At 37.7% G+C, this 16986-nt stretch overlaps 1 protein-coding gene across 1 annotated transcript in view; it reads right to left on the bottom strand.

The window, feature by feature from the left end:
• NKAIN2 (sodium/potassium transporting ATPase interacting 2) overlaps window positions 1-16986 on the bottom strand; it is a 574708-nt gene that overhangs the window by 263833 nt on the left and 293889 nt on the right. The window contains exon 3 of the mRNA XM_074923813.1: window positions 7234-7314. Coding sequence (XP_074779914.1) covers window positions 7234-7314 — 81 coding nt within the window. The remainder of the gene's footprint in view (window positions 1-7233; window positions 7315-16986) is intronic.

The following is a 16986-nucleotide window of genomic DNA, read 5'->3' as shown; positions in this document are numbered from 1 at the left end:
CTGCTGGTTGCCAGAACTATTTTCAATTTTCACCTGTTAGATATATGATCAAGCATGTCAAATCTGCCCTGAGTAATAGAAGTGAAAAAATAAAGTAATTTACTTAAAACATTCTGATAGCTATTTATCTGAAAACCCTGGTCAGATTTACTGCTCAAAGGCATTTACCTACAAAGTTAACCAGATGCTTTGAGTTGAAAACTAATTTAATTTCTCTGTTATCTTAACAGGACATCTGTTAAAACAACATCCAAGGAAGGTAATATGTTCAAAATTAAACATCCTGCAGGTTGTTTTATTAGAGTATGTGCAACATTGACATTTAACTGTTAACGACCACCGCCTTACAAAAATAATTAGTCGATGTGGAATCAAAGCAGTATAATGATTATACTAATGGACACCAAATAATGTAGAATGAATGTGTAACTGGTGTTAAGTTCAATCTTGTCACCAAGTTCATTGCTTTGTTACAGCTGAGTTACACTGAAGATGAATGAACCATTTCTTTTGTTTCTTTCTTTCATCAGCTTCATCTAGGTATTAAACTATCCCTTTAAAATCAGAGTATATTAGCTCCATAAAGTGTTCAGTACTCATAGCGAGCATGTTTTTTAAGCACCATGAGTGACAAGCTATGCAAATCATATCCTGAAGTAATTTGCATTATTGCTGTTAATTTGCATATGAATATAAACTGCATTTCAGAGCAACTAGGTATGAATCCAAGCAGTGGTATGTGAAACTCAGACTCATAGGTGGATGTGTGCTTGCCAATGTTGGGATATTTGAGTAGAAAAATACTACAAAGTGTCTATTTCTGGTTGGTCCTTATAAATTTGGTGGAATAGATGGTGGGGACAAATGAGAATGGGAGAATGGTAGGAGACATTGGCTCCATATTTCCTCCCACCCCTTCCATTTATTCCCACCAGCAATACAGGGCTGATGTTAAATTGTCTTGGCAGAAAGTGCTACAGCCATTGCTGCCTTTTCCTCTTCCCATTAGTGTCATCCAATGGAAAAGGAAAAGAGAAGGGATGAACTGCACTTCAGGCACTAAAAATCAGCTGTATCTGGCTAATCCTGGACTAACATCTCAGGTCAACAAAAGAAAGGTGGATTTATTGGTGGTGAAACGCTGTTAATGCATGACCGTCAACTGTGGGTGGATTTCTAAACTGTTCATTTCCTCCTTAAGATCTTTTGCATCAGATGCCCTCTTATAGTCCATGTTGATTGCTGAGCCTGGCTGAAGGCAGGAGAACGGACTAGTCATATTCTGAAGTGCCTTCTGGCCTTACTTTACTATGAACCATGACTATGAGTATGAAGATATTGATTTTAATCACAGTGTACATTGCCAGTTACATGAATTCTTACATTTGTCTTTCTTACTCTGTTTTCATGGTATGGAAAACAGTCAAACTTGCAGTTCAGCTGCAGAATGGCTATTACAAATAATAAAACAGCAGCAACTTTCTCCCTAAACCTTCATTTCTCCAGTAGTTTCTCGGCACTCCCAGAGCGGTCTCTCTCCCCAGAGGTATTCCCCAGCAATGCCATTATATTGTCTTCCTCCTGCTCCCTATCAGTTACTGGGTAGCCTTCACCAAGTTTTGGTTAACCTTCCTGACTCATACTTACCTCAGCAGGAAAGGGGAAGAGTTACACATTTTCAGCATTTATTTAACTGCAAGGTTTATATACATTGTTTTCTGTATTTCCCTAAACACTGTATCAGGCAACTTTGATATAAATTGAATTGTCTTTAAACTAAAGGATTCTAATTATTTTTGAATGTTTTATTACTTCTTCCAGATCACAAGGATAACCTTCATCTTTCTGCATTTTACTCAAGATACTATATAGGTTTACATATATATGAAGACCCTTCATTTTTCTTCCAATAAAGCCTGTAGAATTGTGAAAAGTGAACGGATTATTTATTACATGATAATTAGCTTTTTTTCATGTGAGGTGCAACAAACTGTGTGCAGTTGGAAATAGGAATTCGACTACAGAAAGGACAAAAAAAAGCTGAATTACTCAACTTCAGTCAAAAGCCTAAAGGGGCTTAGAAAAGGTGTTAGAAAAGTGGAATGTGACTCTTCTCAGAGGTACACAGTGAAAGGACAAGAGGCAATGTCACAGATTTCAGCAATGGAAATTTCAACTGCGTATCAGGAGAAAATATTTCATGATGAGAATGGTTAAGAACAAGAGAGGTTGGGAAATTTCCATCCTTGAAGACTTTTAAAAGTTGACTGGTTAAAACTCAGAGCAACCTGGTCTAACTTTGAAGCTGGTGCTGCTCTAAGCAGGAGACTGGATTAAGTGACCTGGAGAGGTTTCTTCCACATGAATTAGTCTGTCATTTTATAGGTCTAAGTTATCTTATATTTGCAGATATTTGAGGTGGGTAGAAGAAAATGTGTTCTGAAACATCTGGTTTCCCTTAAAACTTCTGGCAGAAAACAATCTGACTACATATTTTTCTTTAGTTTACATTTTAAAAGCTACAATACATTGTTATTTGTATCATATTTAATAATTTCAATTTTAAATAAGTGTATTTTTTACATCTTTCCTATTCTTCCATGTCCCCCCTGTTGCAGCTCAGGACAATACAGGAAAGGATGCAAATAGCAACTTTCTTTTTAAAGAAAAGTAGCTTGCAATTCAGATCTGTAGAATGAATGCTAAAATCATGAGGAACTGCACTTTTAACTGCACATGGTGAGCTATGTACACATTATTGCCACTGCAGTTAGGGTTCTTAGGTGTCACAGTTCTGTTTCAGAGCAGAGTTAAAGTACAGGATTTACCTGTATGAAGTATGGCAATTAGTTACATGATGGACAATGAGGAGAAAACAAAATATGCAATGGCCACAAATGGTAAGAAAAGCACAATTTTTTTCCTTGTCCCTTTATTAAGATGTTCCAACTGCTGCAATACATGGAGTAAGACCCAGTATGGCAGCCTTATCCAATTCCCAAACCTGATTCATCTCTAAAATACGTCATGCTGTACAGAGATTAAGAAAAGGATTGTGGAAAAAAAAAAAAATACAGCTGTGACTGCATAATTAAAAGCTATGTAAGAATGAGTGTACAGAGGGCACTCAATTATGCTTATACAAACAACCTTAATTCTGTCATTTCTTGATACTGGAGTGTTTGACTTACAAACACCTAATTTTTGTGTCAAAAGACATGCAAGTACAACCTTATGATCTAATATATTAAATATAACCTTTGTATGTTGTTCGGTATAAATAAGGAAGATGTCAAGAATGCCACACAAATAGAAATTATGTCAATTTTGACAGTTAAAACAAGTTTTTAAAAAGTGTATTGTTGGTCATGTTTACGTAGTACTGTAGGGATTACAGCAAAGCAATACCAGAGTTCAACCAGGTGGTGGTGAGAGGAGAGCTCTTTCATCTCATCACACAAGTAGGGTTGCATGTAAGGAGAACCAGAAATACTATCACAAGGGTGGGACCATGCGCAGCAAGGACTCATTTGGACCCTGAACCCCAGCTGGTCCCCCTCGTCCAGCACTCCACATCCAGCCTTCAACTTGACTTCCAGTAATTGACAGCAGGAGCATCTCTACATTCCCACCCTTGTGATGGGACCAGTGCAACCTCAGACATCCATTTTTTGCAGAAAAAAAAATGACTACTCGTTTTTAAACTACGAATAGGAGTTTGATAGTTTTTATTCAACTTCTATTCTGTTTGTGGGATCCTTAGACATCATTAGGGGAAGTTTTTAAATGCCTTGAAGCAAAAGTGCTGTTCCTTCATTACATGACCATTTGCAGCACTCTTTCTACTGAGGGTATTTATTCAGAGGTTGCAGCTGAATCCCGTAGAAGTAAATGGGAGTTTTCTCTGAAGAAGAAAGTAAAAAATGCTAAACAGACTGTTAACTTCTGCTGGGGTTTTGGAGCTTTTTTTTTGTCCTGAGAGAGTTGAATCTAGTTCTTGTGTCCTTTCTTGATATATTTAAACAAATCATTGAAATATTACATTTTCTCGGAGATGCTTTCTATTATTTTTCCTTTTTGCTTCACTAGTGTACTTCAGATGTGCCTCATTCAAGACAAGAGATTAAGATTTTCACATGCTACATTTCCTTAGCCACAGGCAAAAATAAATATTACCACTCCTGAAACCTTAAATTCCTACTTATACTGAATATGGCACTTACCAGTAAGCAGAACAACACACAGACTAATTAAATATTATTAAAGAGTAATACTGAAAAGTAAGTCTGAGAAGTGGGTTTTCTAGGCATTCATTCACAGATCCACATAACAATCAAGGTTAAGAATAAGTGATTGAATTTCCTCTTTGTTACAAAGCCATAAATATTCCAGCTTGCTGTGAAAGAGTTTCAGCAAATACAACAGTGCCTCGAGGATGGAAAACACTTAGTGTGATGTCATTTTCCACAAGATATATATGATTGTAATGGTGTATAATGCAAACAGATTTGCATGGCTGTTCACTAATAATGCTTGAGCATCCTCAGTCTCTTTGGAGATGATTACCTCATTGTTCTAAATATTTCTGAGTCTTTGAAGGCCTGTTTCAGTGTAACAAGGAGAAGCTGTAAAACTGTTATGACCTCCACCCCATAACTAAAATAAAAAAGGATGGAGCTAGCAAGCCTTTTGTAAGAAGGTATATTAACAATTGAAATATGTCCTCTCCGTTGTATCAGCAGGTGCCGATGGAAAAATTGATGTACATACACATAGAATAAAAGCTGTTCTCAAAACTTTAAAAAAAAGGGCATCATTTTATTTGGTAGAAAGCTATAAATTATACATATAAAAATAAACTATACCCATCTGAACTATTATTAGGCAGTAATTTTAACCTATCCATTCCTAAAGCCATGCTGGGTAGGATCCTCTCTCATGGTTTACAACCTCAGAGGCATCCCTTTGGTACTTACCTAAAGGTTATTTTTTATTCTCTATTTAGAACAGATTTAGACCCAGAGCTTTTTTCAAGGTTCTACGTGCTATTCCAAATACAAAAAATTACACAGGAGTATCATTACCTATTTGAAGTTGCAGTTATTCCCAGATGAAAATATAAATAATAAAGGAGATTCAGTGCAAGACGTATGAATATGACTGAGAGATATAAAATTTAAAATGATCCTTTGTGTAAGATACCTATAACTGTAAAACAGTTGGAGCTTCTGAATGATCTAGAACACAAGGATAAGTTTTATCCATCCAAACACTTGCGTATCTTTCCATTAGACATACATTTCTAGGCCCTAGGTCTTGCAGAAGATTTGATCATGTGGGGAAGTTTTGATGTACCATTTGCAGCTGAAAAGGAGAGAAGAGTGATATCCCATGTGTGGATGAGACATTTTGTAGCTAATGAGTCAATCTGTAACTATTTCTTAAATATTTTTTCCAGGAACTTTTCCTTTTCTCCCTCTCTTTACCAATACTGTTGGTCTGAAAACCACCTGAAGTGGAAGGAATATACTCTACTAGATGTTTCAAATCACTGGAACAAATAATACCTCTAAAGACTAAATAAAAATTGTAACTGCAACCAAATATAAGCCTGAATCATATGTTTAGTTGGGAAGCACTCTAGATGACACAGCTCTAGAGTTCAGAAAAAAGTCAGTTCCAGGTTTACATACTCATTTTGGCCCATTTTTATCCCACATAGCACTTACTAGTGTTCGTAACCTGTTTTTATACCCATTAAAACACTGCCCTGAAACACCTGCTTCTCCTTTCTCCCTACCTTCCTACCTCCTTTCACTTCTCCAGGCATGATAAACATCCCAACATTTACAAGTTTAGGAATGCAGGTGGCTGAAACAAACAGGTGGAAAGAAGGTGGATTGCGTTGAGTATAATTGTAACAACAGTTGTCAGGTTTGCTATATACATTAGTTAATTTAGCAATACAGAAATAATTTTAACCAAATAAAAGATAATATATGCAAGTTACTTTATTTACTATGTTTTTGCAAAGCTTTTAATCAGATTTGGCCTCTCTGAAGGAAAACCCAGGAAATGTAACGTTTTACCTGTACAAAATTACTTTACACCCTCAGGAAATGAAATTCTGATCCTTTTGAAGTCAGCATCTTTTGAAGAAACAGAATACATGGGGATGAAATCTCCCAGTCTCTAGAATTCGTATATACTTTGGGGGTGATTTGATGGAAAATACAGGTAGAGAAGTATCTTTACCTCATTTATTCTTCCATAATTGTGTTTTAATTTCTGTATCATAACATATCAGTAGCTCACAAAGGCTCAGAGAATTACATCTTTAATATACAGTTGGGCTAAACTCCCTTCAGACAGGAACAGCAATTAAATATCTAAGTCAAGAAGAGAATGTGATCTCTTTCACACTTAGGATTCTCCTTGATGGCAGTTCACACCACTGTGAGCACAACTCAGCATGGACAGCAATATTTAGACTTAGTTGAAGCTTACTACTTTAACAAAATAAATTGTTACCACTACTAACCTTTTATCCCACAAATTGCCAGCCTTTTGGGAATGCCTTATAAAGTAGGAGTTTTGGTTTGAGATGTTGGTTTGAGCACATTACCAACTGCCAGTCTATGTGTTATGATGTACAGTGTCAATATGTCATTCTTAGGAAAATATGTTTTTCCTATGGATTTTGACTGTGTATAAGTGTGCAATCATAACATTCCTACCAGAAACACCAAGTTAAAAAACACTGCTGTAGCCAAATGGCGATCTTTTCTGTCACCCCAATTTACATTTTCTTTTAATTAAAGACACCTTGTTTTACAATTATTATGCTGTGATATAAGACCCCTGAAAGGAATCCAGTTAAGTAACAGCAACCTAATGGTACAAAAAATATTTGTTTACCCTCAAGATAGTAGTCTTTTGTATTGATGAAATCACTAATTAATGTCTCTCATAGAGGTGAAATTTGTACTGCAGAATCACCGAGGGGGCAAAAGGAGGTCATTTTCTTTTACCGTTACCGTTGTGGGCATCAGAAGGTATATGCTCATTACTGTCTAGATTACAAGTTTCTAACATGCCCAGAATACTCCAAATATCCATTATAATACCCTTATTCTAATAACACTATGAGGATGACTAAAACAGAACACAGCCTTTCAACTGGGGTATGTTAACAAAGTGCTGATGACTTAAATGGAGCCAATGGTAAATTACCTTTGAAAGGTCCCCAGCCTCCAAATAGAAGCAGATAACAAACACGTTCCATGTAACCCAAAGGACCAGCCAGACAGCATACTGCAGGGAGGAAGAGAGAAACAGCACATTAATAATATCACTATCAACTGAGTTAAACTCAGTTCATTAGACTATTAATTCCATCCAAAACAAGAATATAAATATGGTATATATAAATAAAAATGTTAAATATAAAAGCGAATCCAGAATAAATTCTTCCATTTCACAGACATTCTAAAGTGACCTAGTGAGTACTCAGTCACACCAGAATATCTGTATCTGGGAAAACAGCTGATAGATCTGACATTTGAATTTGAGACTAATCTGGATCTCTTATTATTGTTCAGATGGGGAATACTGCAATATCAAGAGAGGCATGTAATATCAATTATATGTGAGAAGGGCAGAGCTGTTTATTCAAATGGTTATTCAAATATAACTTACTAAATAAGAAAGTCTAATTGAATTAGGCACTGGATTCTGCAACACTTTGGATTTAGTCTCAAGAAACTAAAACTATATATATAACCTCAAGAAAATGAACCTATATATAATAGGTTATGTTGCAGTGTTTCTACAAAATATGGAGGGATTTGGTCATGACATCTGCCTTTGTCAATATATTTTGTGGCATTCCAAAGCATGATTCATAATTATTCAACACCCTCAGGAGTAGACTTCATTTTAAATTACCAATTTTTTGTGGTTTAGTTTGGTTGTGGTTTGGTTTACAGTGTATAGGAGAATTATTCATGCTTACTCAATATCTGTACATCGGTGGTTGCCAAACTTCTTATTCACGTATCTGATGTGAGTAATGAAATACATGTTTTCTTTCCTTCTGTCCACTACTTTGCTTCTTTTTTTGTATTCATAAGACCTTATGTGCTAGGACTGGAAACTACATTTCCCTGACGTAATGCTGGACGACCTTGTATAATAAAGCTTGACCTGCTGTTGCCAATCTTATCTAATGTCACTGCTTGAGAACTTCCCTTGACAAATTATTTCATCATCTAATAAACCTTAGAATCTACAAATGTTTTTTTAATGGCTGTTGCAGCTATTCTCTATTTGTTCTCACAATTCAGTTCTTCATGTTTGCTATTTTCATTCCACAGACCCACCGCACTGCATATGTGTGAAATACGACAGACACAACACTACTCTCTACCTGTTATAGCTGAGGACTATTTCTTCCTTTTATATCATCAACCCATTTCTCTCACGTATTTACAGACTTTCTCTTCTCCAAACAGTTTTCTCCAAACTGTACTGATTAAATTTTGTTAAACTACTTTTCCAAATCAGGAAACACTGTTTTCTGCACACCTCCATATTATGTTCACCGTCTGAATAAGCAGACAATATTTTCAACTGTACACTACCCATCCCTTACGAAAAATACATGAGAACCATTGTTTGTCATGAATGAATATCTCATTCTCTTAAATTCAGTAACAAGCTGTGTAGGATTCTTCTGGCATTTCTCTTGCAAGTGCTGTTTTGCTCAGACTGTCTATCATTCAACATGCCATTTTCTACTTAATCTTCTAGATAGTGTGAAAGTAATACAATTCTGTCCTTTCTCAGGGGATCTAAAGTGAGACTATATCCAACACAAGTAAAATTTAGGCCTGTTCTGGTTTCTTAGTTTTATAGATAGCCAGTTGCCAACCAGCCTAGCTATTAGGGAGACCATGTACAGATTTTAAAGAATAATGATAAATATTGTTTTGATCTAATGGAAGCTAACACAATTTTAAAGGTTCAAATTGCTTTACGCAGAAATAATTCTAGGTAATTTAAAGCATAAAGATTACATATACTTTATAGGACAGCTCTTTCTGGTCCATTGATCTGGTCATAGTTCATAGATTCATTTAGGTCAGGATGGACCTTCTGGAGGTCACCTGGTCCAATCTCTGCTCGAAGTACGACCAGCATGGATCAAGTTGTGCAGGGATTTGTCCAGCTGAGGTCTGAATATTTCCAGGGATGGAGATTTCATGGCTTCTTTGATGCACAACTACTCTTTGAGAGTAGGCTGCTTATAAAAAATCATAAAACTTTGGAACATCGGAACTTAATTCAGATGCATGCTCTTAACACACTTTTTTTTTTTTTTTTTTTTTTAACTAACTCCAAAACATTAAATATACGGAACATTTCATTTTCCTGTAGCTTGCTCATTGTACACCTGGCTTTGTATGTAACATGGAGCATTATAACTACCAGAACAAGAGAAGGAAACATTAATTTAGATTCAATAATCTTAACTGGGCAATTTTCCTAACTCTGCAGCATTTTAACTTGCTGGATTTGGCCAGTTATTTTAATACTTTAATATTATATAAAGTATACATATATTCTAATGGAGTTAATACAAGTATTTCATCTGACACATGAAGATAATTGGATTTCTTATAGTGAAAAATAAAAATACTGCATTTAGACTGGTTTCCCAAAGAAATGAGACTTAAGCAGTAATATCCAGGTGTGATGTCTGTTCCTTTGAAATAATTTCTGTGCTCCTGAAAAATTTTAAGCTAACTGGACAAAAGTCTAGAAGATTCAAAGATATTTTTTTCACAAAAGTTTCAGGAAAATAGGACTACAAATGGGAAGAGATACTCGAGTGAGTCCTCATACAGAGAAAGACTTAGAAGATCACATTTTACCAGTAAACATGAAATGGGAAAAAATGTGGGAGAGCCATGGGAAACTAGGTTTCATTAGATCAGCTGTTTATGGCACAACTTGTCACACTGCATGCAAGCAACATCTGATTAAAAATCTCCCTGTGCACAGCACATGCAGCAGAACACTCCAAGGCACTTTGGAGCTGCTTGTCCCAGCAGTGAGCCTTATGCTTACCTGAAGAAGTGAAACTTCTTTTTTCTATCTATCTTTCTGGTCTATCACCAAAAAAATGACTTAGATACATTCTTTTAACAAGCATCTGCTGTTATTGGACTACAGCTAAGGTTTAAAAATGTCTTTTAAAAGTACGTTTTAAACGGCTTCCTTTTGAAATATTATACTGAGTGTTTGCTGCCTGAATACTGTGGATAAACACTGAATATAATTGTCTTGAAATACAAGGATGCTTCTGCTTCCCACTGTTTCTTGTTTCAGATGCGTCAGATCTAGCACATCTCTTATCTCTGGATCACATGCAGCCGTAAAGGCCTCTTGTTGTCTATGTGCTTCAGCAAATTGTTGCGGAAATTCAGCTCTGAAGGTCTGTGACAATGAACAAATCCTGCTGCTACTCTCTATTATATGTATCTAATTAGAAACACATTTTATAAGAGTTCTTCAAAGGGCTATAACTGTATTTTTTTCTCATATGTGGGAGTTCAAGACAGCTGCATTATACAACAGAAGCCACCACAATGCTACAGCAGTCTCATATCAACAAGGCAAGAACCTTGATGCACACACACTTGGCCAAGCAGGAGATACTGACAGAAGGCATAGCAATGACAACACAGCTTATTATATTTATGGAAATACACTCTGTAAAGGGGTATAACTGGAAGGCTAACACTGAAGATTTAATTACTTACTATTTTGCAGAGTTGTAGCCAATCACTAAAAGTGCTGGTTTTTTTTTTTTTTGTGAAATAAATTATATAAATACAGCTCTTATATGGTAGAATACACTTACCATTCTTCAAGTAAACATGAGTTTATAGCACTCCACAAAGAATTATGAGAATTACCAACTTTATATTTTATTGATAATGTATAGTTACAGGTTTGAAAAATTGCTATGAATCATCCCAAATTAATATAGGATGTCTTTTCTCCTTGGGGAATGGGAAACGGAATTATTAAAATACATGTAACTACTAAGAATCCATACATCCCTCTTCACACTTCTTTCAATGTTCTCTAAGTCACATTCCCTCCATTTTACTAGCAGGGAAACTGAAGGTGAAGGAAATAAATGGCTAGACTCAATACCACAGCCCAACAGAAAATGATCACAAGGGCACAAGAACCAAAGGTCCAGGTAGCCCATTGCTGCCTTTGATATAAACCTCTTCACCAGAACTCACATGTAATACTTGTCACTTTGCCTGAAGGAGACATACGTCACATACTGTCTGAGTATAAATAGTAAGCAACTCTGATAGATATAAGCATTTTAAATTTAAGCATTTTTTTTTCACAGAACTTTACATGGCATTTCTCTTGCTCCCAAATTCTTTTTGGGTATGTGAGCCAATTAGAATCATATTTGACTGAGGGATACAAGGCCTCTGGAACCACAAGATACTACCTTGTGCAATTCAAACCAATTGAACTGTTGTGATTAGTGATTTGCTACTTATCGTCTTTTTCAATATGTAAAAAATTTTAGTTCCAGCTTTTTTCAAATCTGAAAATATTATGCCCCAAGACCCTTGCATGCTCCATGCAGGAAAAAGAAACTAAATGCATTTCTAAAATGATAATTAGCATAGTTTGGCATAGTAATTAAAAATGTGGTTCTTCATGCTATCTGGGCAACAGTACCTGATTTGTTCAAAGATAACCTGGAGCCCAGCACGTCTGGAATGAGCAACTCTTTCCAATAACACAGAAACAACTGTCCACAGTTATAATTATCTTTGCTTAATTCCTCTATGGAGATACATCATTTAGAAATACAACTTTCAAACTTATCTTTTGCTCATCAAATCTGATAATGAGTGGAATTCTGAATACTTGACACCAACATACTATCTAAACCTACTGATAACATTCAGCTAATCTTTGAGGTGCCTACAGCTCTGCTTACCTTTAGAAAGCCCCTCTGAAATAGAAACAACCATTTGGTGGTCAGTTGTTCCTGAACAGTGAAGACCATGGTTTAGTTGTCATAACCTTCTGTGGTGTTGCCTGTTAGAACTTCTTCAGCATCTAACAGTAAAAGTTCTTCCTTACTTCCACCATCCTGGAACTAGTAAAAGATCTAACCTAGATTTCCCTGGGAGAAGTCCATCTGAAGTGGCAAAGACAGCAATCTACAGGGTGACTTCATGTGGCTACTTGGTAAGCACCATTCTCTAATTTAATCTGCTCTGCACATTTTGCTGTTTCCTTCTGATTCCCGTTGCCTGAGGCTTTCTCCTGAGAATTGGTGATGGTGTGGGCAGCACAGCTTGGTGGGGAGTCCAGCTTTAGAAACCAGCAGGAGCCACACCTCAGTGGGAAGCCTCCAGTGCAGAGCAGGATCAGAAACCACAGCCTGACTCCAAAGAGGAATCAGGAGCCAAATCCACACCCAGGAGAGATTCAGTTATTGAATGCACGAGAACTAGCTGTTTTAAGCAGAACTGCTGCTCTCAGTTGCAAAGAGCAACCACGCTCTGCTTTTAATGATCCAGATGAAAGTATTCCCTGCCCAGCAGTTACCTATAGACCTTGATAGGAGAGAGCTCAGGGCCAAAACCAGTAGCCTTGACAACAAATAGTAATGTTCCTGGCAGCAGAGGGCTTTGTGTAACCAGTTCAACTTCACTAAATGTTCATTCACTTTCTTGAATGCACTGGGAATCTCTTGCAGCAATGACATAATCTTCTGGATTTTTTGCATTGCTTGTTCGTTGTCACAGCATGCAGCTTGCACTAGTTTTTCTTGGCTGAATTCTTCATATTGTTAGGATTTAGACCTTTTCTTGCAGTTTTGCTTGGGTTTTTTTTATTATTATTTTTAATCAGTCATTGCTATAGTGTCAGAGCTGTCCATCTTTGCGAGTTTCTGGTTCTTAGCGAATGTGAATTGATTTTGTATGATCCATTTTTGAGTTGTTGGACTTTCCTGTCTCAGGTTGAAATGACAGTCTAGTCACAATCTAGTTTGTCTACCTGTGTTTATCGGGGAATTTTTTAACCCTTTGGCATTGTGAGTCCTTGGCTCTTCAGCCTTTCATCAGTCACAAATGTATATATATTTTCTCCTTCCAATTCTCCCTCAGGTAAAAAATATCTCTGACATTTGCTTCCTTTACATTACACTTTAATAATTAGTGTTCTCTGTCAAAACTGACTGAAAGATGCTGAACTGTCAAGTGCATCAGAACCGGTCACTACCAAACAGAAAATTACTGTTGGATTGGGTTTTTACTCCTGAGCAATCACTACTTCAACATACAGAGCAAGTGCTGCTTAAAATTTCTTCCCAGAGGCTTCTATACATCCAGTGGCTATGTACATATAAACTTTCAAGCTCCGTGGGCTGTTATAAACCCTGATTTTATATAGGAGTGCATTAACTCTATTTTCCTCTTGATTTGTGTTGGAAGAATCAATAAGCATAAAAGGAAGGAAGAAAACTGAGGCAAATTCTGGTCAGGTCACAGAATCAGAATCATCATCAAGGTTGGAAAAGACCTTGAAGATCATCCTGTCCAATCATCAACCCAGCATTGACAATTCTCAACTACATCATATCCTTAAGCGCTATGTCAAGGCAACTCTTAAACACCTCCAGGGATGGGGACTCCACCACCTCCCGGGGCAGCTCATTCCAACACCCAACAACCAGTTCTGTAAAGAAATACTTGCTAATATCTAGTCTAATCCTTCCCTGGTGTAACTTGAGGCCATTACCTCTTGTCCTATTATCACTTACTACTTGGTTAAAGAGACGCATCCCCAGCTCTCTGCAACCAGGCAGCTGTAGAGGGCGATGAGGTCTCCCCTCAGCCTCCTCTTCTCCAGACTAAACACCCCCAGTTCCCTCAGCCGCTCCCCGTACGACCTGTGCTCCAGACCCTGCACCAGCTTTGTTGCCCTTCTCTGGACACGCTCGAGTCATTCAATGTCCTTTTTGTAGTGAGGGGCCCAAAACCGAACACAGGAATCGAGGGGCGGCCTCACCAGTGGCGAGTACAGGGGTAAGATCCCTTCCCTGTCCCTGCTGGTCATGCTATTGCTGACACAAGCCAGGATGCCATTGGCCTTCTTGGCCACTTGGGCACACTGCTGGCTCCTGTTCAGCTGGCTGTCAATCAGCACCCCCAGGTCCCTCTCTGACTGGCAGCTCTCCAGCCACTCCTCCCCAAGCCTGTAGCGCTGCTGGGGGTTGTTGTGGCCCTAGGGCAGCCCCCGGCATTTGGCCTTATTGAAACTCCTCCAGTTGGCCTCAGCCCATGGCTCCAGCCTGTCCAGGTCTCTCTGCAGAGCCTCCCTGCCCTCGAATAGATCAACACTCCCACCCAACTTGGGGTCATCTGCAAACTGACTGAGGGTGCACTCGATCCCCTCGTCTAGATCCTCAATAAAGATGTTAAACAGGAGTGGCCCCAAAACCGAGCCCTGGGGGACACCACTCGTAGCTGGCCACTGACAGATTTATCTCCATTCACCACAACTCTTTGGGCCCGGCCATCCAGCCAGTCTTTTACCCAGCAAAGTGTGTGCCCATCCAAGCCACTAGCAGCCAGTTTTGCCAGGAAAATGGATGGACAGCCCAGAGGCCATCATGTTGCTATAATCTGTGGTCACCCCTCAGTCTACTCATAGTCAGGGAGTTATATCTTGGGTGGGACTCACTGGTTTCCTTTTTTCTTTTGGCTTCTTCTGGTTTGTTTCCATTTCCTTGTGTGTTAGAGTTTTGCTGGGCTCAGAACGTACAGCAGAGATACACTTTTTTTCTGAAGACATAGGTCCAACTCCTTCTGCATAAGACAAGACTGATTTCTACATTGCACATTACTGCAGGAGTTGTATCCATCTGCCCACATTTAGATGTCTGCAATGCAGATGTCCTCCTCTGAGAAGTGTCTGGATTCCCATTACAGTCAATTGAGAAGAAAAGGCACTTCCAGGGCTTGTTTTATTTCTCAGTATCTGACACAGATCACTCCACTCTTGCTGCATGGAAGCTAAACTACTCCAAGGCAAAATTCCCAGTGTCACAGAGCCCATTAAAAATCTTGTACCAGTGACATAAAAAATGAGATAGCAACACTGCACTATGCAGATATGCACTCCCTTTTTTCCACATAAACAGAAAAAAAAAAGCAATTGAAATGTCATCAGTGTAAAATATCCCCGAAGGATTGATGAGACTTCTGAGAACTATTGTCTCTTGTATCCTACACACACTGATGGTCTGTTTAAGGTTGAATCATTAATTTGTTAATTTTCTGTTTCTTGGATTCACAGCTTTTTAGGTTTTAGTTGAAAAGCCTGGGAGAAGTGTTAACATGGAGCTGCTGTTGGCTACCTCATTACTTCTGTTTGTTTTTCAGTTTCTGTTTCAGTGTCCAACTGTACCATCATAAAATATCACCCTAAACGAAAAGTGTCCATTCCAAGAACACGCAAAAAAACTTAGGAGACATACTGGCCCATTCATAAAGCCTTCGTAAGAAAGATGCACAATATTTTCTCAGTATAGTCATTCTATTCTTAATACATAATGATTTCTTTTCATATGATGCTATAAGGGTGAATGGCCAAAATGTAAAAGTAAGCACACAGGAACACAATACTTACATTTTAGCATTATTCAGTCAATCTACTATGTTACACTGGGTGTTACAAATACTCTAGATCCCCAAATGAAAGTACTATGTAACTAAGGAGTTACTTTAGATAGTTTTATTTAAAAAGACAATTAGATAGTTTTATTTTATTTAAAATAAATAATTTTTATTTAAAATAAAAAAATTTTAAAAAGATAGTTTTATTTTATTTAAAAAGACAATATTTCTTACAAATGGAGAGAAATCTTCTTCTTGTCATCTTATTTTCTTTTTTTTTGTTTGTTTGGTTTGGTTTGGGGTTTTTTTAGGTTTCTTCTGCATCCGTATGTTAAAGCTCATGACCTTTTTCAAAAAAGTGCATGAGCTTTAGTAGTAAGGAAAGTAAGGTAAGGCAGAAATTTTAACAGGACCTATTTTTTTTTATCTTTTGACTTAGCAGTAAACATTTAATTGGTTTGGCTTTACTCATCATTCAATTCCTGTACTTCTTTTGATCATATCTTTGTTGTGAAACATTTACCAGCAGGAAGCAACTTCAAATATCTGAATACTCAGTTTATTGCAACACAGTACATATCCACCCAGCTGCAGAGACATACATATACATGCGTATATTCACAGATGGATTGATATTTTTCCTCTTATGTGTCCTGGGTTGCAGTGTATTCTATTACCATCCTCATGAGCTGTCGAAATCAGGTGGGGCAGTGTTTCCCTGCCCCTCTCCCCGCCCCCCCCCACTCCAGACTATCTTTCTGTTAATGGCCCATCAATGCCATGCAGCATGACTCATTATCCCATTGTGAGATGCTCCACCCAGAGGGAGAAAACCAGCATTCCATCCGGGATATAACCTGAGATTCTGAATACCAGAGACTCTCTCTTTTCCACTGGATTTCCAGAGGACAGGAGCTACTTAGCCACCACTGGACTTTTCTGAGGAAGAGCAGATCTTTTTTTTCTACAGGATCACTGCTTCGGGGGGACTACAGCCACCATTCTACCAGACTGCTACCACCACCCTGATTAACAGGGTGTCAAGGTTGTATCCTGACTCTGTTAGTTTAACCCAGTGCTATCTGCTTTTTTTTTTTTTTTTTTTTTCCTTATTAAATTGTTATTCTGACTTGGTGTCTCCCACTAGTTTGTTTTCAAACTAGCACATTATGCTACTTTCCTAGTTTTTATGGGCATTCTTTCATTTGTTTGTGGAAGAGACTATAAAGTCTCTTAAAATAGAAAT

Source organism: Athene noctua, chromosome 1 (assembly GCF_965140245.1).
Source record: "Athene noctua chromosome 1, bAthNoc1.hap1.1, whole genome shotgun sequence".
Classification (NCBI taxonomy): domain Eukaryota; kingdom Metazoa; phylum Chordata; class Aves; order Strigiformes; family Strigidae; genus Athene; species Athene noctua.
This window is presented reverse-complemented; position numbering and strand designations above follow the sequence as displayed.